General features: G+C 26.4%; 13 protein-coding genes across 13 annotated transcripts; 7 read left to right on the top strand and 6 right to left on the bottom strand.

Annotated features, from left to right (window-relative positions):
• Nucleotides 1-226: 226 nt before the first annotated feature.
• On the bottom strand, nucleotides 227-2,497 carry PNEG_02789 (hypothetical protein). Its single transcript, XM_007876629.1, has 3 exons — nucleotides 2,354-2,497; nucleotides 652-2,303; nucleotides 227-609 (listed from the first exon to the last, which is right to left on the bottom strand). Exons 1-3 carry the CDS (start codon nucleotides 2,460-2,462, stop codon nucleotides 274-276), a joined length of 2,097 nt encoding a protein of 698 aa, XP_007874820.1. The 5' UTR covers nucleotides 2,463-2,497; the 3' UTR covers nucleotides 227-273.
• Nucleotides 2,498-4,135: 1,638 nt separating this feature from the next.
• Nucleotides 4,136-6,095, top strand: PNEG_02788 (hypothetical protein; the record flags this gene model as incomplete). Its single annotated transcript, XM_007876628.1, has 5 exons — nucleotides 4,136-4,390; nucleotides 4,432-4,586; nucleotides 4,645-4,965; nucleotides 5,010-5,290; nucleotides 5,338-6,095. The coding sequence occupies 5 exons, from the start codon at nucleotides 4,136-4,138 to the stop codon at nucleotides 6,093-6,095; spliced, it is 1,770 nt and encodes a 589-aa protein (XP_007874819.1).
• Nucleotides 6,096-6,183: 88 nt separating this feature from the next.
• On the bottom strand, nucleotides 6,184-6,938 carry PNEG_02787 (hypothetical protein; the record flags this gene model as incomplete). The annotated part of the gene is made up of 3 exons (XM_007876627.1): nucleotides 6,184-6,432; nucleotides 6,481-6,680; nucleotides 6,725-6,938. The coding sequence occupies 3 exons, from the start codon at nucleotides 6,936-6,938 to the stop codon at nucleotides 6,328-6,330; spliced, it is 519 nt and encodes a 172-aa protein (XP_007874818.1). The 3' UTR covers nucleotides 6,184-6,327.
• A 151-nt stretch (nucleotides 6,939-7,089) lies between these two features.
• On the top strand, nucleotides 7,090-8,186 carry PNEG_02785 (hypothetical protein; the record flags this gene model as incomplete). The annotated part of the gene is made up of 6 exons (XM_007876625.2): nucleotides 7,090-7,185; nucleotides 7,236-7,593; nucleotides 7,644-7,884; nucleotides 7,931-7,993; nucleotides 8,044-8,082; nucleotides 8,126-8,186. The coding sequence occupies 6 exons, from the start codon at nucleotides 7,090-7,092 to the stop codon at nucleotides 8,184-8,186; spliced, it is 858 nt and encodes a 285-aa protein (XP_007874816.2).
• Nucleotides 8,187-8,293: 107 nt separating this feature from the next.
• Nucleotides 8,294-9,256, bottom strand: PNEG_02786 (hypothetical protein; the record flags this gene model as incomplete). Its single annotated transcript, XM_007876626.1, has 5 exons — nucleotides 8,294-8,538; nucleotides 8,583-8,753; nucleotides 8,800-9,062; nucleotides 9,112-9,166; nucleotides 9,214-9,256. 5 exons carry the CDS (start codon nucleotides 9,254-9,256, stop codon nucleotides 8,294-8,296), a joined length of 777 nt encoding a protein of 258 aa, XP_007874817.1.
• Nucleotides 9,257-9,395: 139 nt separating this feature from the next.
• Nucleotides 9,396-11,383, top strand: PNEG_02784 (hypothetical protein; the record flags this gene model as incomplete). Its single annotated transcript, XM_007876624.1, has 4 exons — nucleotides 9,396-9,407; nucleotides 9,451-9,726; nucleotides 9,773-10,055; nucleotides 10,104-11,383. 4 exons carry the CDS (start codon nucleotides 9,396-9,398, stop codon nucleotides 11,381-11,383), a joined length of 1,851 nt encoding a protein of 616 aa, XP_007874815.1.
• Nucleotides 11,384-11,690: 307 nt separating this feature from the next.
• Nucleotides 11,691-12,949, bottom strand: PNEG_02783 (hypothetical protein; the record flags this gene model as incomplete). The annotated part of the gene is made up of 5 exons (XM_007876623.1): nucleotides 11,691-11,792; nucleotides 11,839-11,917; nucleotides 11,967-12,165; nucleotides 12,218-12,377; nucleotides 12,659-12,949. The coding sequence occupies 5 exons, from the start codon at nucleotides 12,947-12,949 to the stop codon at nucleotides 11,691-11,693; spliced, it is 831 nt and encodes a 276-aa protein (XP_007874814.1).
• Nucleotides 12,950-12,963: 14 nt separating this feature from the next.
• PNEG_02782 (hypothetical protein) lies at nucleotides 12,964-14,326 on the top strand. The gene is made up of 6 exons (XM_019757745.1): nucleotides 12,964-13,069; nucleotides 13,117-13,185; nucleotides 13,600-13,609; nucleotides 13,657-13,773; nucleotides 13,863-14,161; nucleotides 14,203-14,326. The coding sequence occupies exons 1-6, from the start codon at nucleotides 13,067-13,069 to the stop codon at nucleotides 14,218-14,220; spliced, it is 516 nt and encodes a 171-aa protein (XP_019613294.1). The 5' UTR covers nucleotides 12,964-13,066; the 3' UTR covers nucleotides 14,221-14,326.
• On the bottom strand, nucleotides 14,286-15,937 carry PNEG_02781 (hypothetical protein; the record flags this gene model as incomplete). The annotated part of the gene is made up of 5 exons (XM_007876621.1): nucleotides 15,783-15,937; nucleotides 15,718-15,728; nucleotides 15,200-15,669; nucleotides 14,765-15,159; nucleotides 14,286-14,715 (listed from the first exon to the last, which is right to left on the bottom strand). Exons 1-5 carry the CDS (start codon nucleotides 15,830-15,832, stop codon nucleotides 14,286-14,288), a joined length of 1,356 nt encoding a protein of 451 aa, XP_007874812.1. The 5' UTR covers nucleotides 15,833-15,937.
• Nucleotides 15,938-16,138: 201 nt separating this feature from the next.
• On the top strand, nucleotides 16,139-19,115 carry PNEG_02780 (hypothetical protein; the record flags this gene model as incomplete). Its single annotated transcript, XM_007876620.1, has 20 exons — nucleotides 16,139-16,429; nucleotides 16,473-16,608; nucleotides 16,650-16,698; nucleotides 16,742-16,978; nucleotides 17,023-17,054; nucleotides 17,095-17,249; nucleotides 17,290-17,389; nucleotides 17,436-17,450; nucleotides 17,492-17,559; nucleotides 17,606-17,635; nucleotides 17,679-17,910; nucleotides 17,955-18,002; nucleotides 18,044-18,148; nucleotides 18,192-18,206; nucleotides 18,251-18,533; nucleotides 18,579-18,596; nucleotides 18,645-18,700; nucleotides 18,742-18,755; nucleotides 18,798-18,876; nucleotides 18,924-19,115. 20 exons carry the CDS (start codon nucleotides 16,139-16,141, stop codon nucleotides 19,091-19,093), a joined length of 2,133 nt encoding a protein of 710 aa, XP_007874811.1. The 3' UTR covers nucleotides 19,094-19,115.
• A 126-nt stretch (nucleotides 19,116-19,241) lies between these two features.
• PNEG_02779 (hypothetical protein) lies at nucleotides 19,242-19,920 on the bottom strand (the record flags this gene model as incomplete). The annotated part of the gene is made up of 4 exons (XM_007876619.1): nucleotides 19,242-19,431; nucleotides 19,480-19,632; nucleotides 19,682-19,803; nucleotides 19,852-19,920. The coding sequence occupies 4 exons, from the start codon at nucleotides 19,918-19,920 to the stop codon at nucleotides 19,242-19,244; spliced, it is 534 nt and encodes a 177-aa protein (XP_007874810.1).
• Nucleotides 19,921-20,310: 390 nt separating this feature from the next.
• On the top strand, nucleotides 20,311-21,640 carry PNEG_02778 (hypothetical protein; the record flags this gene model as incomplete). The annotated part of the gene is made up of 7 exons (XM_007876618.1): nucleotides 20,311-20,392; nucleotides 20,438-20,503; nucleotides 20,545-20,645; nucleotides 20,690-20,831; nucleotides 20,875-20,954; nucleotides 21,001-21,524; nucleotides 21,589-21,640. The coding sequence occupies 7 exons, from the start codon at nucleotides 20,311-20,313 to the stop codon at nucleotides 21,599-21,601; spliced, it is 1,008 nt and encodes a 335-aa protein (XP_007874809.1). The 3' UTR covers nucleotides 21,602-21,640.
• Nucleotides 21,641-22,516: 876 nt separating this feature from the next.
• On the top strand, nucleotides 22,517-23,253 carry PNEG_02777 (hypothetical protein; the record flags this gene model as incomplete). Its single annotated transcript, XM_007876617.1, has 5 exons — nucleotides 22,517-22,530; nucleotides 22,580-22,665; nucleotides 22,717-22,898; nucleotides 22,946-23,020; nucleotides 23,071-23,253. 5 exons carry the CDS (start codon nucleotides 22,517-22,519, stop codon nucleotides 23,251-23,253), a joined length of 540 nt encoding a protein of 179 aa, XP_007874808.1.
• Nucleotides 23,254-23,507: the final 254 nt, after the last annotated feature.

Below are 23,507 nucleotides of genomic sequence, written 5' to 3'. Positions count from 1 at the left end.
TATGAGTATTTTTCTAATTTTTATGAAAATGGGCTTAAAAATTTTATGATTTTTTAATAAGTTAAAATGAGAGTTATTTTTTGTATATAAATTGTAAACAGTTAATATACGTATAGTAAAAACAAGAAAAAATAACTATTAAGGCAATTTATGCAAAATTCTATATTGTAATTAAAAATTTGCATTTTAATGAAAATGCAAGTAAAAAAGAAAAACTAAAAGAATACCGTAAATATTCGCAAAAAAATAAAAGTCTTTAGAATATTACTAATATCAAGTCCGTATGGCAGTAAGAGCACCTCCTGGTGTCTCAAGAGTAAGTGATGAATTAATCAAATGATTATAATAAAGGTCAATTGACGTTTTTGATTCAGATGGTTGCTGTACATTTGATACACTATCAACTGAAGAAATAGAAGATAATGAAGATTGAGAATAAAATAATGGCCCAGAAAATGAAGAAAATGGGATAAATTCATTTATAGATGACAAAGAACTGGATGAATTAGATTTTTTATGAGATATTGAAGGAATATTTTTCTCCGGATTTTCGCCTGTATAAGTTATAGATTCAGCGTCTTGAGTGTTTATTTTATCCGATCCTCTGAACTAAATATTTATGAATTTTATATAAAAAAGCGAAATACTTACAAAACAATAACTATCTAAAAAATTTTGATATAAAACAGAATCTACAGATGGTTTCGAACTTCCCTTGAATAAATCACATGCATTTTTATTTTCTTGGAAAGATGTCGATAATTTGGTATCATTTAATGAAAGGGTATTTGAAATGTCATTTCCAAAAGATATATTACTCTGGCTCCTAGTTAATGGTTTTTCTACTAAAAATAAATCTGAAAAATATAAATCTACGTTTTCTATGGAATCTTCATAAGAATTAATGTCTTTTGTTTTAGAATCGTTATTTTTACTCTCGTTATAATTCGTAGTGCCAGATGCTTTAATAGCTGCTGTGAGTGAAGTACTAAAATCATATCGATTCGAAAAAATATTAGCGAAATTATCTTTTTTGCGTAATGATTGTTTGGTATTTGTGCTATCATTCATTAGAGAAACGTGAAATGGATCGTTTTTATATGATTGAAACATAGATAAGTGAGAATCTGACTCTGTATTAAAATCATCATCTAAATATCGACTTCCTAAAGAAAAAGCTGGAAAATGAGTAAAGGGACGTGTATGCGTTTTGAATTTTCTTTTAAAGCCTATTTTATAGTTCATGCCTGAATTATTATCCCAGAATTCTTCCCCTGGAATTCTATATCGCACGCAAAGATATAGAGTCTTATCTTCAATATTCATAAGCTCATGTAACTTAATATTAAAAACAAATCTATCAAGATTATCCTTATATTGTTTTGTTAATATATCATCTGTATATTCAGCATTTACTTCTGATATTGTTTGCCAAAAATCCATTGTAAATCTAATTCCAACAATTTTTTCAAATGATATATTTTTCACTGCAACCCTTCCTAATAAATGTCTCTTATCTGAAGATAGATATACAGTCTCCAATTGTACATTTTGAGACAAACATAATGCTCCACTGTTTTCAAAATTTACTAATTCAATTGTCAAATCCGAATTTTTTTCTTCTTTTTTTAGATCATATAAATCATAATCAAATGCCATTCCATATATATCTTGATATGATTCATCTACTAATCCGCTTTTACTTACTTCTTCTGGCTTTTCTGCTTGAGAAAAATGCTTAATTTCCTCTAATTTTGTTGCAAATTGTACATTCTTGTGTAAAATAGGAGTTGACGGCATAGATTGTGGACGTTTGTGTTTTTCTGATTTTAATGATGATTTTACTAATTCCCCACTTTTCTTTCTAACAACTTTTAGTCTATTAGAATCTTCTAATGCATCCGTGCTTTCTGTTAGATTTAAATTTGTTGATAGATTTAATTCCTTCGTTGTATTTCCATATGCTGATAATGTACTTTCGAATGATGGACTTGATGAAACCTTCCGCAAATAATTAGATAGTTTCTGTAGTTCTTGTTTTTCTTCATTTACTTCCCATGGCTGCCATTCTTTATTATTCCATTCTTCCCATTCACGCGTATATTTATATGAATTATCCATTCTTAGGCTATTAGATAAATATTCCGGAATACTTTCAATCATATTATTTCTGGTTTCCCGCTTTTCTTGTTCCTTTTTCTTTATATCTTTCTTTTCTGAATCAAACATATCTTCTTTCATCTGTTTTGATGACGTAGAAAACCATATTTCCGGCAACTCTTCCCATTCTTTGTCCCATAGAACTGCGTTGTAATCAGATTTTATATATTTTATCCTAATTTTTAAAATTTACTTGTATTTTTCTCATGATATTCTTTTTCGATTTTTTGATCCATAGTACATTTTAGAACGGATGCTGAAATTTTATTCAAAGAACTACATGACGGTGGCATATAAGGCATGGATGTCTGTTCTGTGTCTTATCTGGCCCTTTATCTGTTCAAAAATCCTCCAAACTAAACCCTCATCTGACTAAAAACATCGTATCTTTTTTTTTCGTGTCCCTGAGCTTACAATCGATTCCGACAAGGTCGAGGTTTAAAGCATTGTTTTTTATGGTGTTCATATCTGAATAAAGGTTATAAGAAATGAATATAGTTTCGTAGAATGAAGATATTTATTTTTATTTTTTATTTTAAAGTTATAAATAAGTTAGAGACTTGTTAAGAAATATTTTTTAGAATAAATAAATGAGATAATGTTAATAAAAGTTATATGTTAGAATGGGGTTGAGTTGATAAATAAGGTGTTGTTGAAAGAATGGTTTATTTATTGAATGTTTTGTTGAAAATGTTTTTCGAAGTTGGAAATAGATATTTATGTAGATTTTTAGTCTTTATATGATTTAGAATGAAATTGAATAAAAAATAAAGTTATTGAATAATTTAATATAATTATTTTTAAAAATTATAGCTAAGTAATTTAGGTTAGAGGATGGAAAGGATAAAAATGATAAATCTCTAAATAATGAATATAATGGGGGGGGGGGGTAAAATTGGTATTTTTATTAAGTTTAAGATTAAATTATTTAAAAAATAAGTAGTTGATAGTTCAATGATATGTTTTTTTATTATTTTGTAGATTTTTTAAAATTTAAAAGAAGTTTTCATTAAATATCTTAATACTCTTTTTTCATGTTAAAATTCAAGTGCTTGTTTTTTTTTAAGGTTGTTTAAAAAGCTAATTTTACAAAAAAAAGCATTTGTTGAAAAATTAGGATTGGAAAGGATGAATTAGTAAATTAATATATTTACTTAGATAAAACTTAAGGTAGTTCTGTACATTTTAAAATAAATTTTTAAAAATAGAAAAATTAAAATGAATAATAATTGAATGTAGGATAAAATAGAATAATGTTTATAAAGATGGTTTAACCTAAAAAATATTGAATAAATATGTTTGTATTTTTTTATATAGAAATAATAATACTATATTTTGAATATAATCGGTATAAATATTTTTAAAGATTCTAAATAATCCATAATTTTTTAATTATACAAAATACTTATAAATATGTTTTAAAGTGACGATTTATATATTATATAAGATTTAATTTGTTTAAATTTCCTTTTTTTATCCTTTGTTCATAAGAGTGCTTTTATTTTTATTGTTTATATCTTTTTTTAAAAGTACTACTTTCAAATGATAATTTTATTGCTTATTATCTAAATATTAAACAATAAAATTATTATTACTCACCTCCTAAAGTTGATCTTTTTTATTAAATAGTTTATTTTTTTGAAATAAAAAATCCAATTACTTGTTTTTTCATCTTAAAAAGATTTATATTGTTATAAAACATGAAATCATACTCTTAAAGATATATTTGAATTAAATGAGTTATAACTTAATAAAAATTATACAAAAAATTTTAAAAATCATGTTTTTATTATATTATTTATTTTTGAACAAATGATAAAAAATATAAAAATTAAACAATAATTTTAAAAAAATATACAAAAAAAGAAGACTTAAGATAAATTGATTGTTCTTAAAGTTTTTATTTAAATTATGTCGTTTAATTTAGTCTGTGTGTTACCACAGTAACTACCTCAAGGGAAAAAATCTTTATCTAATGGATAAAGAACATGATAATAAATACAAGGAAAATAGTGCAAATGCGCACAATACATTCTCATCATTCTGTTTGGATCCTCGAATTGTACGAGCAGTTTTAAAACTGGGGTTTCGTAGTCCTACTTATGTTCAAAGCCAAGTAATTCCTTTAGCTTTAGAAGGAAAAGATATTTTTGTACAGGCACGTACAGGATCAGGAAAGACGGCCGCTTATTTAATTCCTATTATTGAGAATATTTTGAAAAATAAAGAAGTAATACTTTTTTTTGAAGAAAAAAATCTAAAATAGATCAGTCTCAAAAACAATCAGAGACAAGATCATTAATAATTGTTCCTACTAGGGAACTTTCTAATCAAGTTACGAATAATATTAAGGAACTTACATTTTATTGTGGAAAAGTTATAAGGGTTGTTAATTTGGCAGCTAATATTTCAGACAATGCAGCAAGGTAAGAAAGAAAATAATTTTATGCATATTTTTGCTGTTTTACATTGACGGGATTTAAGAATATTGATATCTGAGTGTCCTGAGATAGTAGTTGGTACGCCATCTAGAATTATAGTTCATCTGAATGCCTCAAATCTTCATATCCAAGAAAGTTTATTGCATTTTGTTATTGATGAGTTTGATTTAATTTTATCATATGGATATTCAGAAGACTTTGATAATATTATGAAATATATACCTAAAAGGGTTCAGATGCTCTTAACTACTGCTACATTTACTGAAGATCTTGATAAATTAAAAAAAGTGATTTGTAAAGATCCTGTTATTTTAAAATTAGAAGAAAAAGATTCATATTCTAATCTTTCACAATATAGTGTAAGGTGTTACTTAATATTTATATTGGTTCTTTTTTAATCTCATATAGATGTAGTGAAGATGAAAAATTTCTTCTTATATATGTTATACTTAAACTTCGACTTATAAAAGGAAGAATCATTATATTTGTTAATAATATAGATAGATGTTACAAGGTAAAATTATTTTTGGAACAGTTTGGTATTAGGAGTTGTGTTTTGAATTCGGAACTTCCTATTAATTCTCGTTTACATACTATTGAGGAATTTAATAAAAACGTATATGATATCATATTAGCAACAGATGAAAACAATTTATCAAAAGAATCTGATTCTATAGATGATATGCAAGGTAAATTGCATTTTTCTATTTGAATTTTAAATAATTAATTTTAAAAGAAAATATAAATAATGAATCAACTAAGATAATTTCAAAAAAAGATAACAGTGTCTTAAAAAAACGAAAAAGAATACATAAAGATGGCGAATATGGTGTTTCTCGAGGAATTGATTTTAAAGATGTAGCTTGTATATTAAATTTCGATCTTCCAACTACTGTAAAATCATATATACATCGATCTGGAAGAACAGCTAGAGCGAATAAAAGTGGAATGGTTATTTCATTTATTGTACCAGAAAAACTATGGGGAAAACATAAAAGCATATTATTAAAAACTGCGAAATATGATGAATCTATATTTGAAAAGATAAAAGAAGACCAGGAAATTAAAGGAATTACAATTAAACCTTACAATTTTAATATGGAACATGTTAATGCATTTCGATATCGAATGGAAGATGCGTTAAGAGCTATTACAAGGACAGTTATAAGAGAAGCCCGAGAAAAGGAGTTGAGAATGGAAGTACTTTCAAATGAAAAACTCAAGAAATATTTCGATGAAAATCCGAATGATTTACAACAGCTTCGACATGATAAAGAGCTTCATCCAACAAGAATTCAACCACACCTTAAACATGTACCAAATTATTTACTACCAAAAAAAGAAAGGATAAATATTACAGAAAATATTGGACATGTTAGTTTTCATAAAAAAAATATGAATCGAATCAATAAAGTTCGTGTTTCTAATCTTAAAAAAAGAACAAAGTATTTTAAGAATAAAAATGATCCTTTAAAATCCTTTAAAGTATATTAAAATTCTTTACATAACTTATTCTGCATTTTTGTGATACATTTAATATTAAAATGAAATTTATTCATATTTCCAAATTTTTTGTATTTTTCTTTTCTAGCTGAATTATTTTCTCCTTATATTCTTTCGTCATTTCTTCTACTTTTCTTAATGCAAGTTCTAAACGATCTAGCTCTTCTTGTTCTGTTCTTTGACCTTATCATCATTAGTCATAAAACTATCAATTTTAGTCCTCTTAGATCATACTAAATAAATTAGTAGGTGAACGGTCTAAAGGTAAAACTGCTCGTGAATGTCTTGTTAAGATATCATACATGGCTTCTGTAGGCTCATTAAATATCTATCTGTAAATCAACTCATAAAATAAAAAATATATGAAATCATTTACAATTTCATCATATTGATAACTTGTTACAGAAAGACCTTGCTCTCGAATAATTTCTGAGTTTGGTCCATATGGATGTAATTTTAATCGATGAAAAAGACTAATACTTTTTTCTGCTGCTTCTGGCACAAAATAAATACGTATTGCAATATCAAATTCCCCCCATCCTGTCTCCGAAACTTCAAACGGGCTCTTATCAACTGCTAAAATATTTTTAATTCCTATATTTTTCATTTTTTTTCTATACTTCTTGTAGCATTTGGGTATGTATCGTGTAGCTTAAAAACCACTTTTTTAATAAAATATGATAAATCCTCATCATAAATCCCTTTTACAGACACTGTCCATGCATGTGTATGATCTGAATCTGGCTTCTTTCTATCACCTAAAGGCATAGCAATATTTCCAATCACAATAGGTCTGATTATCTGACATTTTGGAACACGGCTTATTGGTGCCATCTAAAACACTGCAACTCTTTAATATCTTGTATATTAGAGAGCTTCTTGACTCTAAGATAATGTATTTTATCTTGTTTTAGTGCAAAAGCACTTAAATGAATTTTTAAACTTTTTATCAGGTTGATCGGCGAGACGTATTAGAATTTTTGAGATGACTAATGAAAAGATAATGACAAAAACAGGAGAAAAAAATGGAGAATATCTAGAAAATATAGATAAAGAACATGTAAATAATAAAGGTTTAAAGGTTAGTCAAAAAAAAGGAAAAAAAACGGTGAAATTTGACCAAAAACAAAGGAATTTGATGAGAGATTAGGGTATCCAGAAAATTTGGATAATGAAGAAAAAAGTTTAAAGGTTAAGAACCGTATGGATCAATTAATGAATTTAAGAAAACGTATGCGTCTTTCAGCAGAGGCAAATCGTAAGGATTTATTTAGTGAATATCAGCGTTTAAAAGAAGATCCAAAGTTAGCAAAAAAAATTGAGTTTAAAAGACAAGACGCAGAGAAAAAATTAGAGAAACAGGAGTCTATAGAGAGAGGAGAAGATTATGAGAGGAAACGTGCATGGGATTGGACAATCGAAGAGTCAGAACGATGGGATCAACGAATGAAAGAGAAACAAGAAGCACGTGATAAGTCATTATTTGCAGGTTATGAAGTTTTAATATTACGGGGGGAGTTTTGAACTAAAAGTGGTTAGATTATACACAAGTAGCTCAACATAGTTATGAAAAATTGATGCGTAAGTTTAAACCGGATTTAGAAACGTATGAGAAAGAACGAGCAAAAGTTGTTGCAAATAAAACGATATTGGATGAAAATGATTCAGAAGTGACAAATACATATGAATCATTTTATAGGGATGCAAATTTTCTTGGGTTTGCGAATAATAAACCCAGTAAAAAAGCAATTGATCGTCTTATTGAAGATCTTAATAAACAGTAAGTGTTTTTTCGTGTTATATTTCTTATTTCTAATTGTTTAAAGGAAGGAAATGAGAAATAAATCGAGAAGACGAATTGATCCAGATGACGAGGATGTTAGCTATATGTATGTTTTCGAAAAAGAGTTCATTTTTATTGTATTAACAGGAATATTAGAAATGAAAGAAATGCGAATTTCAATAGGAAAATTTCAAGGTATTTGCATTTATTTTCTTTTAAAAATAATTATTTTTTTTAGATTTTATGACAAATATACAAGAGAGATTCGAGAAAGTCTTGAAAGAGGTACAGCTGTCTGAAAATTGTATGTTATTTCGGTTTCAGTCATTTAATTTTCGATTGAAAAAATGTAAATATTTTTATTATAATATCTATATATCTATGCACTTATTCAATAAGATACATGTCATGAACGTGTTTTTTGTAGTACAGAAGCTAATTTTTCAATATGTTCTACACTTGCGATACCTTTAAATTCTTCATGAATAGATTGAATTATTGCGTTTGCTACAGTTTCAACTTTTAAAGGCTTTACACCTGCAGCACCTAAAAATGATATTTTTCTACAAAATAGCTTACTAATATTAGAGGTAATATCGATAATCCCTGCAAGGGGTAAAGAAATAGGTCTTTCTTTGGAATATATAAAACCTATATAAACAATTAAGAATATTAATAATAATAATAAAATGTACCTGGTCGCATAATAATAGGTCTTATATTTTGAACGGAACATATATAATCTTCTGCTTCTCTTTTTGATTCAATATATTTTCTAGGAATACCTGGGAATGTATTTGCTGCTGAAAGATACACAAATGGTATGTTTTTATTCATCTGAGATGCCATATCTGCTATCTGGATTGCTTCCTATACATTTATAAGGATCGGATATATTTGTTCAATAATTACCAAAATCTCTATTTAACTTATCATAACTTAAATCTTCATCTTGAGACAACTGAAAAAGTGAAAATAGACTATCTCTTCCAGATAGAAAACGCTTATATCTGTTTTCTAATAGGGTTCCTACAGAATATATGATTGCTGATGCACTTTTTACATGATTTTCTATAGAAATTGGATCATTTAAATCTCCTTTGCACCAATTTACTTCTTGTGTCCAGTTCTGAATATTTCCATTATGTTGGTCGCTATTAGGCATACCTCTTCGACTTTTTTTAAATCAATTTTGGGCTATTTAATCTCTATTGTTAGCTATACCTTATTGAAGTAACCGTCCAGCCTTTTTGAATTGCTGTTTTACAAATATGTTGACCTTTAACAAATAAAACATAGATAAATATATGGAAATATTTTACATACCTAGGAATCCGGTTCCACCGAATACTGCTAAATGATGGTTCATTTTAGTTATAATGTTTTTCAATTTTTTAAGTTCTCGATAAATAAAAAAATATTTTTAATATGATTATCATATTAAAAATATATTAAATTAACTATAAATACATGGGAAAGTGTCTATATTTGTTACTTTGAATAAGTGAATGGTTGATGGTGTTTTTTCTTCTGAAAAAAAATAACAATTTTTATATAAATAAGCGAGGTATTAAAATACAAAATGGTGGAAAAAATACAGTCTATTCTGCTATTGAGAAACAGTTATCTCTCTATCCTTGTATTAATATGGATGCTATTATTCATGGGTTGAAAGATTTTTCAAATGCTATGGATAGTCTTTTGCCCTGTAAAAAATTTAAGATGGTTCGTAAATTACAAAGATTATATGAAAAATCAGATAAAAATATTATTACGGCATATAAAATACCACGAAAGATGAAATATGAATACTCATTTGAAAGAAAGAATGCTTGTTTTGTGTGTATTTTAGTATGGTTCTGTGTATATATTAATTTTATTATAGTTACTTTCTCAAATGGCAAAATGTTTTGAACCATTTGATGAGAAGAGGATTCTGGGGTTCTTGGATTTTTCTATTTATTCAGGAAATGTGATTGAAACATTGATACGCTATTATCTTTATAGAATATATTTTTTTGATAAAAGAAAACAAGGCTTGGTGCTTTTGCAGAATTTTTTGCAAACACTTGTTAATTTTGATTTAAAAAAAAGGTTGATGGGAATTTCTGCTATTATCATTATGAAATTAGAAGCTCGATATTCATACGAAAATCCAGAAATCTTGTGTAAGTTTTTAATAAATTTGCATACTTATTAAAATATTTAAATATTAGTTGCTATAATGTTTGCAAAAAAATCCTATTCAATTGATATATATAATATAGTTAGAATTTATTTATTAAAAATTTACTGTATGCAGGGTAGATTGAAAAAGGCTATACATATACTTGGAGAGATGGTTAAGAACTGTCAAATTCCTCCTTTTTCAGTCATAAATCTCGTATTGAGGGTTGCGTTGAAGAAAACTGCCTTAGATGAAGATATAAAGAGAAGGGAATCTTATCTTATGTTTTTCTATAGTAAGATATTTTTTAATTTGTATCTGAATCATGAGACTATTAAAATACTTGCGAATTATTCTTTAACATATTATGAATTTGATAAATTATGGAGTTTTATTATTAAACATCCTCATAAGAATAAAATAATAGAACAATGTCAAATTGAGATCGCTTCAGCTTTTTTAAGACTTGGAAGGAAGTATAAATTTCATTTAGATCTAAATATTCATTTAAGTGCTAATACTATGAATTTTTTTCAATATCTTACACAAAATATTACAAAATTACATAAAAATTCGATCATTTGTTTAATTTTATGTTTTTCTTTATTTGATAATTTTATTGGTCTTAAGAAGTGTTTTGAAATTTTAAGACATAATTGTTGGAAATTGTCTGAAAAACATTATTCTGTATTATATAGACAAGCTTTTGAATTGAATCTTAGAAATTCCAAAACTTATAGATATGATTTTATTAAATATTTATGGAGTCAAGGTCAACAAGAAACATTGTCTTTGGAAAAAATAAATGATAATAAGCATTCGATGATTGAATATGTCCGGTGTATGGGGAGTTTTAATGACGTACAAGAGATTTATTATATTTTAGAAAAAAAGAAAGGGACATTTGTCGAGAAGGGAACAATTATAGGATTTATAGAAGCTTTTATGTTTGCAAATGCACATTTAGAAAGTCTTTCATTATTAAAATCTTTATCAGATTTCAAGATAGTTATAGATTTAGACATAGTAAGGTGTCTTTTTAATAATATTCGGACGATAAATATTTGGAATGATGTATTAAGTATCGTTTCTATAGAATTGGCTCGAAATAGGCTTATAGTACCACCCGACTTCTTTGCAAAATCATGGGAAAAAGTTATGAATAAACAATATTTTAAGAAATCGATTATATTAAAGGATTATATAGTATTTATTAAGTACCTAATTGGAATATATACAGAAGAATTGAATAAAATTACAGAAGAATTGAAAAATAATAGAGATGTTGAAATTGCTTTGAAAAAGTTTGAAATAATAAATCATTTATAAACATTTTTATTTCTGTATAAATAGAAATCACTAACAAAATATTTTCCGATATTTCTATACCTTATGATTTAAATGATTGTCTTTATATTTTGTAAGATTATAAATAAGTATATGCTATTCCAAAACATTTATTGCTTTCCTTTATATGCTGATATTTCCCGATTTAATTCCATGAGTAATATATACCAAAATAAAATATTCATAGATAAATGCTACCATGTAAAAACATAATGCAGATATATCCAATGATATATAATAAAATATTTTAAAACTTGAAAATTGATCAAAAAAATAATAAATTATTTTATCAGTGAGATTTGATAATAAATATGATAAGTAGCCCGATAATAATAAGAATAAGAAGAAAAATTAATTTTCTTTTTCGACTTTTTTTTTGAAAAGTTTCTGCCTAGTATATTTTAACATTATATAAAAACTTTTTGAGAAACAATTACATAATCGAGTTCTTTGTTTGCATCTTTCATGTGTGTAGATGTATTTTCAGCGTAAATATTGATGCAATCAATGATACTTCTGAAGACGGAATAAGTTTCAAAAAAAAATGAAAAAAAATAAAAAAAACCCTTGATCTGTCACCAATGACTGGATTTCTTTAAATATATCTGACAATTCAACAATACCCTTAGTAATATTTGCAATTTCTCGCTCCCGAAAAGTAATTTCTGCATCATTTGAAACCATTAACGACGACTGAAACATTTTTTCTGAATTTTCTGTATGTTCAAGTGGAAGAAATATTTTTTGATATGTTTCACGCAATTCTACATTTTACATGTCAAAAACAGCTTAATTATTTGGAAGAAGATATCATACGTTGAAGATAAGCAGATTGTTTCTTCCTAAATGCCATATTTTCCATTTGAACTTTATTTGCTAATACTATTTGAACATTTTTCGTGATAATAGCCTCTGTTTGAGTTGATCCTGGCCTAGGAACCACCGTTTTAATCAAATCTTGACATTTTCTTAGACGCTTTATAAAAGTTAGATAAAACAGTGATTAAATCCAAAAAAATTGTGTAATTCATGTATAAAAAGCGTCTGCTGCATCAACTGAAAAGATCTAAAGAATATATATTGAAGAAATATAAAAATGTCTAGAAAAGATACGAAGCATATATAAATATATATATAAGAAACATATAGATAAGTGCACATTGTCCTAGCTTTTATACCCATTGTATACGCATTGTATGCGTCGTATATGCATTCCATCTTTCTTCACTCATAATCCCTTCTTTTTCTCTTTCATACCTGCGTTGTATGATCACATAATTCCTCCATTTCCCCTTCATCTTTTCGTCGATCATCAAATCCTGGTAACATATTTTTCCGGTATAAGCGTTCCAGCATTTCTCGTTTTGACCTGATTTCTTCCAGTAAAACATCTATTTCTTTTATTGTTTCTGACCAGTCTGGTGGCAAATAATCTATTTCAATTACCATATCTAAAAGGCCTTGTTTTTCATCCTTTAAATGGATGGGATGATGTGCAAATGACTGTCTATAAGAAAGAAATAGGCCGGTTCGATCTCTCGTTGCCATTTGTTATGTTTTTTGTGATATTTTTTTTGAACGGTTTTCTGTGTTTTTTCGTGTCTCGTATGGATAAATCTTCTAACTCTGTACAGGTTCTAGGACGATAGATTTAAGTTTACAGAGATGGTAAGTTTTAAGAGTATTTGAAAATTATTTTAAACTGATGGTGAAAGAATAATGAACAGAATTTAACAGAAGAACAAATTTCAGAGTTTAAAGAAGCTTTTTCATTGTTTGATAAGGTTGCTGAAATAAGAGTATAGAAGGAGTAAAAGATAAAAAGATGATGAAAATTGGGAGAGAATACATGGATAATTTAAGTGGAATGCATATATAACGCATATAGTGCGCATATAATAGGGGAGATAAAGTATATAAAATTTAATAGGAAAAATATTGATACAAGAATGGATATATAAAAAAATGTATAAAAATATAGATATATTCTATAAAAGTATATTGGAAAGTATGGAGTGTGAGGATTTGGTTTTTATTTATTTTTGGAGGATTTTATAGTATTTTGAATAATTTGAATATAAGTAATGGATATATGCTTAGTTTTTGGAGATAATCATCTTTTATATAATATCTTGTTTATATTATTCTCTTTAAATACTCTATTGATTTTCTGTAGAACACAATTAATGAATATATAGGATGGTGATGGTATTTTTTTATTTGTTAAAATTCAAAGTAATATTTATAAATGATAGGCTCTATTACAACGAAAGAGCTTGGAATTGTTATGCGATCATTAGGTCAGAATCCAACTGAAGCAGAACTACAAGATATGGTGAATGAGGTTGATGCAGATGGGAATGGAACAATTGGTAAGTATTTTGAGAGGGAAAATAAGAAAATAAAGCATGGGAAATTCGTATCAAATGGTTTTTTTCTGGATTTCTAAGTTTTTATATAGATTTTCCTGAATTTCTGGCAATGATGGCACGAAAAATGAAAGATACGGACTCTGAAGAAGAAATTCGAGAAGCATTTAAGGTATTTGATAAAGATGGTAACGGAATTATTTCTGCGGCAGAGCTGAGACATGTCATGACAAATTTGGGAGAGAAGTTGACAGATGAGGAGGTTGATGAAATGATTCGAGAAGCAGATGTAGATGGTAATGTTGAATTGTTACCGTTTGAATACGGTATATACCTAGAAAAGACTAACAATACAGGTGATGGAGTTATTGATTATAGTGAATTTGTTAAGGTAGGTCGAAAATTAATGAAGTATTCAGCTAAAACAAATAGATGATGTTAAGTAAATAATTTTGTAGAGTTGTTTTGAGTATAAATTGTATATTTATAACTAACTAATTGTATTGATGTTATTTTTACATGTTTTCTTTGTCTTTATTTATACAAAAATCCCCTTTAGTTGCATCAATCATTTCATTTTCAATACTAAGCATACCGCCTCTGTTTAAGTCACCTACGATTTTTTCTGCTTCTTGCAATGGAATATTAGCAAGTACCTTGTTTATATTTTCAAGTTGACCACTTTCTAATGCATCTTGCAAATCTAAAGAAAAGGATTCGAATATCTTGCGCGCTTCTTGAACATTAGGATCTTCTGAATCTTTTGGGGGGATGTTAATGGAGATTTTGGCATTAGGATCAACTGCATGAAGTTGAATTTGTTCTACTCCAGATGATGTTTCACGTTCTTCCATAATTTCTGCTGCCCGAACCTTAATTCGAGAATATGTTTGCTCCACATCATCATTAAATAACTTGTATGCTGCATGATTAGCTGATGTTACTCTAAAAGTGTAATGTTAACAATCGTATTGCGTATATGATTAAATATTACCTTTGAAAAAATAAAGAGACGCCGTCTTTCCCTAATTGGCGACAGTATTGAAGAAGTAACCCTTGATGAACACATTGTTTTGCCAGCTTTTCATTACCTTGCATTTGATAATTAAATGCATCAATTAATAACCCATCTGTTTCTCGTTCATCCAGAACAATGTCAGGATGTAAACTAATAAAATTGAGGAGGGCATGATAGTCCTGACTATTAACTTTGGAAAATTCCCTTCCTGTTTCAGATGGTTCAATATGCTCTGTATTATCATCCATATTTGAATCATTTTCTGTCAAACATACGTCTTCTGTTGTTTTGTCTTCCAATGTTTTTTTATTAAGAATTTCAATTGTTTGAACCTTTTCTTTCTTTTTTGTTGTAGGAAGCTTCGTTATAGACTAATTCGTCAGTTGGAATTATATTTATATATATACATACAGAACTTTCAAACCCAACTCGTATATCTTCCGATGTAATCTTTCCCCTTCCCTCCTCTTCCAGTTTTTCAAGATCTTGATTCGCTTTATTGATTAATTCTTCCAATTTTTCTATATTTTCTTCAAAATTTTTAATAAATCCCTGACGACGTTTTTCTCCTTCTGTTTCTCCTAATTTTTCTTTTACTTTCTCAATTAATCTCCCAATAGAGACATTATATTTTACTGCTCCTTCTATATGAGGTATATTTTCCAATGAAATTTCTTGTAAAATATTCATAACCACTTTATCCGGTTCTTGATTTGATGTTTTTAATGCATAAATCAATCTTAAAACTTGTTCCTTTAAATCCTTATTCATTTGAAGATTAGAACTAATATCATAGATAGCTTGCTTTCGTGCTTGTCTCTTTTCATGAATATCACGTTGTTTCCATCGAATAAATGAACGTTTATCAACATTTGGATGAACTATATATTATCTTAGTTATTTTTTTTCAACTGATTCTATTTAAAAACCCTCTATATCACTAAAAATACGTTAAATTTATTCTTTTTACTTTCATATAGTTAATAATACTTACCTATCATCACTCAACTCCAATTTGTCCCATTTTGAGTAATCTAATACCATCCTGACCTAAAAAAAATGGAAAAATTGCTTATTAAGAATATATAATGTTTTTTTTCAATATTATAGCAAAGAATTCTTGAAAAAGGGCTCTATTTATGGGTATTTTTTTAATATAGAAATATATCTTATTTTTCGGAGTTCATTCGAGAGGTTATATAATAATTCAAGTTTGAAAAAAAGTATTTTTGAATCAATTAATAGATAAAAACATCTTTAATGACTATGGAACTGTTATAAATGATATTTTATGGATATTTCTCTTTTTTTTCTGCACTTTTTTTGGGGTTTTTTTTATAAAATAAAAAAATGATTTTTAGAAGATTTAAAGAACCATTTGGAAAAATAAGAATACAGAAAACTATATTTAGATGTCCATTATATCTCGAAAGTATTGGATTGATTGGTAGCTTGAGGTCTATTTTGGTTAATTCTATGAACAAGAGAACATATATATATAATTTGAATGATATAAGATATAATAAATTTGAATGTATGAAAGGAAAGTTATTTTATTTTATATTAAATAATGAATCGGATGCAATATTTCGGAATCGTTATTTATGTAATGGCGTTAAGAAAAGAGAATATCATGATTTTGTGGGTTAATAAGAGAAAAAAGGATTTTTTTAATTAGTATTAGAAAGATGAAAAAATGGATAAGAAAATCATGGTATATAAAGAGGATATGCAGAATCGTATTTTAAATTTTAGAACGATTTTTTTTCAGTTAAAATCTGTTATGAGATTTCTTAAAGGAGAAAAAAAAATGCTTTCTAGTAATTTCTATGGATATTTAATAATAAATTTATTGTGATAGTTGCTATTGTCTTTATTGTCTTTGGATCGTCTGTTTCTATGTCGATGCCGTATGTATATATAAATTTTTTGGAATATATATATATGTTGTAGGTATATTATTGGGAGAATTCTGGATTTTATGGTGAAACCGTCAATAAGTAGTTTTTTTGGGATTGAGTCAATTTACTTTTATACTGGACTTGCCTTTATTTTTCTAATTGGTGGAGCATGTAATTTTGGTCGTTTGTTTCTTATGCGAATTATTTGTGAAAGAGTGATATCTAGGTTACGATCACGTTTATATCAAAATACTCTTAAGCATGATTTAGGGTTTTTTGATGTTAATGCGTAGTGTACTTTTATCTTTAAGAAATTTATTGATATTATTTAAGGAGTGGAGATTTGATTTCTCGTCTGTCTTCGGGTAAAAAACACCGTTTTTTTCTTTTTTTTTAATTTTCTAGATACTGCAGTTGTTGCTAAATCTCTTACTCAAAATGTTTCAGATGGTCTAAAATATTTAATAACTACAATTGCAGGGCTTACAATGATGACATGGATATCAGTAAAATTAACTTCTGTTATGATGTTAATTATACCTCCAATTGTTGTTGGCTCAGTAAGTATTGTTATATGATTGGTTTTCATTGATTTTATAGGTATTTTATGGACAATATATAAAAGCTTTATCAAAAAAGATTCAAAAGACTTTAGGTGATTTAATAAAAATTTCAGAAGATCTTGGAAATATACATATAAGTGATGAATTTTATAATTTATATTATATTTTCTAACATGCATGTAGTTAAGGCATTTACGGGTATATTTTAAATAATTAAAATTGTTATTTATATAAAATAGGTGAAATAATTGAATTACGGCGTTATAATAATAAAATTCGGGAAATATTTCAACTTGTTAAGAAAGATGTATAAAGATTTTATGTTTTTTTTTATTTTAATATAATATATATAGGCATTTCTTAATAGTACATTTTTGGGACTAGTAAATTTTAAAAATAGTTTTTGTATAGTATTAAAACGTTTAGGTTGGATTTTCTGGGAATTTAATAGTATTAATTATTCTTGCCTATGGGAGTCGTATGGTTAATAAATCTATAATAACTATTGGTGATCTTAGTTCTTTTCTGTTATATACAGCATATACCGGAAATTCTATGGTTGGGCTAAGTGGTTTTTATTCAGAATTTATGAAGGGGTTGGGAGCATCATCTCGATTATTTGAATTAATTGATAAGAAAATAACTATGAAACCTACAGGTATGATTTTGTGTTTTTAAAACTTAAGCTTACATTACAATAAGTAGGTATTTTTATTGATACTATTAAAGGGCCTATTAAGTTTGAAGACGGTAAAGTAGATGCTCTATTTTTGCACAATGCTAATTCATAGTCTGTTTTTCATATCCTACACGCCCAGATATGCCTATTTTTTCTAAATTATCATTTACAATAGAACAAGGTACGAATGTCGCAATATGTGGTCCTAGTGGGGGAGGTAATTAATTAATTTTATTTTTAGACTTTTTTAATAAAAATAGGGAAGTCGACAATTGGTATGTGCTTCTGTTTTTAGTTAATTAATTAAAATAAATAATAGCATATCTTCTTTTAAGATTTTATGATGTAAATTCTGGGAGAATTACTGTTAATGATATAGATATTCAAAAAATTAACTTAAAACAATTGCGGAAAAAAATTGGTATTGTACCACAAAATCCTTCCCTTTTTCCTGGTACTATAAAAGAGAATATTGCATATGGAAAGCCAGATGCGACACTAGAAGAAATAATAGAAGCAATAGAAAAATCTAATTCTACTTTTATTATGAATTTTTCTAAAAATATTGATACTTATATTGGAGGCAATGGAATACAATTAAGGTAAGATTTATTTTTAATAAATAAGCTATTTCTAACTTTAATTAGTGGTGGTCAAAAACAAAGGCAATTTAATAAATAAATATTTTTATACAATTATTTATGGTAATTTAGGATTGCGATTGCTAGAGCATTGGTTAGGAAACCTGAAATATTAATTTTAGATGAAGGTAATTTGAACTTTTAGTTTGTATTTTACTAACATATTAAGCCACTTCTGCACTTGTAAGATAACTTCATATGTTTTTCTGTATTGAGTTTTTTTAGGATGGGAAATCAGAAGTGTTGGTTGATCAAGCGCTACAAGATTTAATTCAAGAAGAAAACCTTACTACAATAACTATTGGTAAATATAAATATAAGTTTTATTATTTACAAACTTATTTGTATAAGCTCATCGACTTGGTACAATTAAAAGAGCTCATAAAATTATTGTTCTTGATCAGAACGGTAAATTAATTGAGGAAGGTTCTTATATTGAATTAAATAAAAATGTTGATTCTGCATTTATGCAATTGATGAAATTCCAAATGCAAGGATACAATTCTATAAAAAATGAATAGATTTGATAGAAAGGAAAATGTAATAGACTAGTTATCATGCTACAAAAAAAAATGATTTTTTATTATTGATATTAACATTTCTGTTTTTCTAAAAAAGATACATGTAATTACAGAAATCATATTTAAATGTATAAATATATTAAAACAATTAAATATCATTTGCGCCTGGTGCATTTGGGTCTTTTTGAAGTTTTAATAATAATTCTTTAAATTTCGACATATTGCTATCTTCTAATCCAGTTGATGTTTCTGAAAGATTAAGAAGTTTAACAACACGATCCCATAGCATTCCTGAGATATCTTTATCTCTATTTAGTAGGAACTCTTTCTGTTTTTCTCTATTCTTGAAATTAATCATCAATAAACCATATATATATTTTTATAACCTATTTTTTTGGATTTTTTCCTGTTTTTTTCTATTATAACTTTCAAAAAAGTTATCAATAGCTTTTTTAGCGTTTTCTATTTTATTTTCTTTTTTTAAACGGTCTTCTTCCTCTTGTTTTTGAATATTTGCTTCTCTTTGTTGTTTCCATTTTCTATTATTATCTAAGTTATTTATTTACCTGTTAGTAATAACATAATTACTCAAGAAAAACTGATTCATTAGTATTTTCTGAAATTTTGTATGTCATATCCTCCCTCTGCGCATCTATATCTTTCAATGGTATTGGTTTTATAAACGTTTCGTCTTGTATTTCAGATTCATTCTATTTTATCATAAAAAAGATCTGAAAAAAAATCTTGCATTAATTTACTTGATTTTTATCAGATATTGTACAACAAACACCAGAATTAAACTCTTCTAAAGATGGAAAATTAGACATGGAAGACCTATCTTCTGAAAAGTTTATTTTTTTTAAATGGCTTCTAAATACTGCTTTTTTTGCTCTTTTTTTCCTAATAGTATTAGATTTATGATATTTTATAGCTTTATCTTAAGGAAACCTGTTTTTTTTTTAAAATTTGGATGTCGACCTCTTAATTACTTGCTCGTCCGTTTTTATCTAGTTGATCAATATTATCGAGAGTCAATTAAAAAATAGCTAAATATTAGAAATTAAGGCTTAAGATAGTCTCTTAAACGTTTTGAAATACAGTTTCTTATTTTGTTTTTTGTTAAGTTGTTGTTTTTATTTTTTTTTCCTGAGTTTTGAATGTATTTTTGAGTATTTAAGATTCAATTTATTAGTGATTAAGAAAATCTTGATAAACCAATGGCGACGCCAGATTTGATCCGATCTAAGTTTGCAGCACTTAATAGTGGATCTCAGGAAGAAATAACAAGTGTTTCTTCATGTTTATTTATGTTTTTTTTTGAGAAAATTGGGTTAATTTAGGTAGGGGTTTTATTTCACAGAAGAAGTGCAAAACAAATTGTTGAGACATGGATGCAAAGTCTTCGAGATGGTAAAGATCTTATTTATGTATTATGTTCTTATTTTTTGAAGCATCTGGTTTGAGAAAATTGAATTTGATTTACTTAGCAAATGATGTGACACAACAATCTAAAGCTCGTAAACGTGAGGAATTTGTGAATGCTTTTTCAACAGTTTGTATTTTTCTGTATAGTATTATATGTTAATTGTGTTTAAGGTTATTGCTGAAGCAATGGAAAATGCATATCGGCATGGAACACAAGATGTTCAAAATAGACTTAAACATGTGGCAAATGTATGGGAACAAAGGAATGTTTTTTCTGAAAATGTAATTATGGATGTTAATAAAAGATTAGAAAGTATGTTTTTCTGGGTATTTTTTTAATTTAAATAATTTTATAGTTGCAGAAAAAAGTGTAAAAAAATCACTATCTGGTGGTAAAATGGGAGGATTATTAAAATTATCTTTAGCCCCAGAACTGGTAAATTGTTATTGATAAAGATTTTTTTATATTTATAAATGGTTAGTCTAAAATTAATTTATTGTATCATAGCCTTATTGAATCAATTTCATCATCATCATTGGCAATTGGCTCTTCATTTGGCTTTTATTCGCAACTTATAGAAGCGGAAGCTACACCTGCTTCACCATTATATGTTTCAAAGCTTTTTCAATTATTAGAATCTCTTAAATTATCTTATAGTACTTCTAAAGCAGCAATTTTGGTACGTGAAGATATTATCAAACAATTAGAAGCCCTTCTTCAAGAGAATAATTCTATGTTGAGTAAGGAAAATGAACAACTCAATGAAATTCAAAAAAAAATAGATCATGTTAATGATATGAAACAACAAGTTGAAAAAATGATAACGGATATGTTAGAAACATCAGAAGATGAAAACCCTAGCTCTTCTACTGCTATTAAAGAGGAGTTTTCTTCTAAAGATCAACAGACTTTATTATATGAGGAATCTTCAGAGCTTCCTGTAATTAATGATGGAACAAAAATTGATTCTGAAGTTTTGGATTTAAAAAAAGTATCAAATAATTTGTAAGTGAATTAGATAATAATTCTAATTTTGAAATAACTAACTTGAATATTTTAATATAATTAGAACATATGAATAATTAATGGCTATTTTTTTATAAAAGTATTTTTAAAATCATCCTTTATCTCTAGATCATTGATGTATTTTGAATCAAACATATTTGTTATACAAATATTTGAATAAAATGTATATATTAGTTTTTTATATACTTACGCTTATTTGAGTTTTAAATTTCTGTTATTTTGAATGATTTTTTATTTGTTAAGTTTACAAATTAGCTTCTTATAATTTAATTTTTGAAAAAATATAATATTTATAATGAAATTTTTATAAAATTATAAAATTGCAATCTTGATATTACAAATATTTAAGAAATAGAATTAAAGGATTTAATTAAATTCAATAGATAAAAATCAATATTTTTAAAATATAAATACAATTTTATATTTTTTTTATAAAAAAAATGTTTTATAAAATACTATTCATTAATGCTAATTATTTCTAAAGTTGTTTAAATGTCTATTTTTCTCCTTATAATATATAGAAGTACGAATATTTTGATGTTATAAACTTGTTTCTCTAAAAAAATATGGATAAATATATTTTTTAATACGTTTTACTGCTCTATTAATATATTATATAGATCTATTAAAAATATTTTTTCCTACAGTACTTTTACTTTTTTACATCTATTTCTAATTAAAAGAAACCTCTTAAATTCTTTTAAAATAGAGGTTTTAAATTATATTAACAATAATATGAATTCATGATTAAATTGATTAATGTTTATTTATTTTAGCCTTTAAAATTAACTTTTTGGTATTTTATATGATGTTTTATAATTTTTATAGAATTTCATTTGATTTTCTAAAAAAAATTAGATAGTATTTTTTCTATGATTGCTTTAAATAGTCTAAGATTAAACGTTAATTCTATTGATTTTTCTCTCTAATGAACTATCAACGTTAGTCATAGAAAAAGCATTATTAAAAATATGCCAATTTCTGGGTTTGTTTTGATATTTTTTCTTAAAATAAAAGAAACTAGCATTTTATAGTGTTTTCTTATGTCAAGACGATACAGGAATGATGTTAATTGAGTCTATTCAGCAACGACTTCAATTATTTTTAGCTCAAGTAATAGGTAGCTTTGGAATTTTGCTTTTTATATTAGATTGATAAGGATTTATTTTAGGACGGTGGTCTATGACATATAAACTTTATACTAGGTATTCTAAACATTTACATATGGTTTCTATGTCATATTATCCTGGAATTCTTTTTTGTAAAGTTAATAAGACGTCTATTGAAGTAAATGGGGATTTTGAACAGATGATTATAAAAGCAAAACTTTGGAATATGAGACAAACCATTCATGTTTTTATTTTGTGTCTTTAATGTTATATATATTTAATTTTTTTTAGCTTGATGGTGATATGTATGAAATCAATGATTTCATAGTTCGTATAGCAAGTACAAATAAAGGTGTAATAATTAATGTAAATGAAACGAAAAACATTCAGAAGCATATTTACTTAAATATTTTTAGATTGAATATATGTCATGTGATACAATTGCTCGAGGATATATAACAATACAAAGTTTTTTAATTGAATGTCTGATTCCTACTTTTAAAAATGCATGCATACGTTCATCTTATAATGAAGTTGCTTTAGGTGATGAAAAATCAAATTTAACATCTGGTTTTCAATTTATAGATGTTTTGAAATAAAAATCTCTGGAATTTAGTATGGAGTTATTACTTAATTTGTGATATTTTTTAGGCAAGTTCCTATAATATATATCTTTCATTGCGAATTTTCTTTATATTTTGGTATAGTTTTTTCTGTTTTTTTATTCAATTTTTATCAAATTTGATTTTGGAAATATACTATTGTTTAATTTATCTATTGATTCTTTTTCTATTATTTTTCAATAGTTATATATTTATAAATTAATTGCAAAATAATCTAATACTAATGCTTT

Source organism: Pneumocystis murina, assembly GCF_000349005.2.
Source record: "Pneumocystis murina B123 chromosome Unknown supercont1.7, whole genome shotgun sequence".
NCBI lineage: Eukaryota > Fungi > Ascomycota > Pneumocystomycetes > Pneumocystales > Pneumocystaceae > Pneumocystis > Pneumocystis murina.
Note: the sequence above shows the minus strand (reverse complement) of the source record. Positions and strands in the feature narration are given on the sequence as shown.

What these genes read in the sequence shown, in the direction of transcription:
- PNEG_02789 (XM_007876629.1), bottom strand. Translation starts at nt 2,462, where the DNA reads ATGCCTTATATGCCACCGTCATGTAGTTCTTTGAATAAAATTTCAGCA. An exon ending in ATATCATGAGAAAAATACAA is followed by an intron (nt 2,304 to 2,353) that starts GTAAATTTTAAA and finishes ATTACAACGCAG; the next exon opens with TTCTATGGGACAAAGAATGG. An exon ending in TTTTAGATAGTTATTGTTTT is followed by an intron (nt 610 to 651) that starts GTAAGTATTTCG and finishes ATAAATATTTAG; the next exon opens with TTCAGAGGATCGGATAAAAT.
- PNEG_02782 (XM_019757745.1), top strand. An exon ending in AGATGGGAATGGAACAATTG is followed by an intron (nt 13,774 to 13,862) that starts GTAAGTATTTTG and finishes GTTTTTATATAG; the next exon opens with ATTTTCCTGAATTTCTGGCA.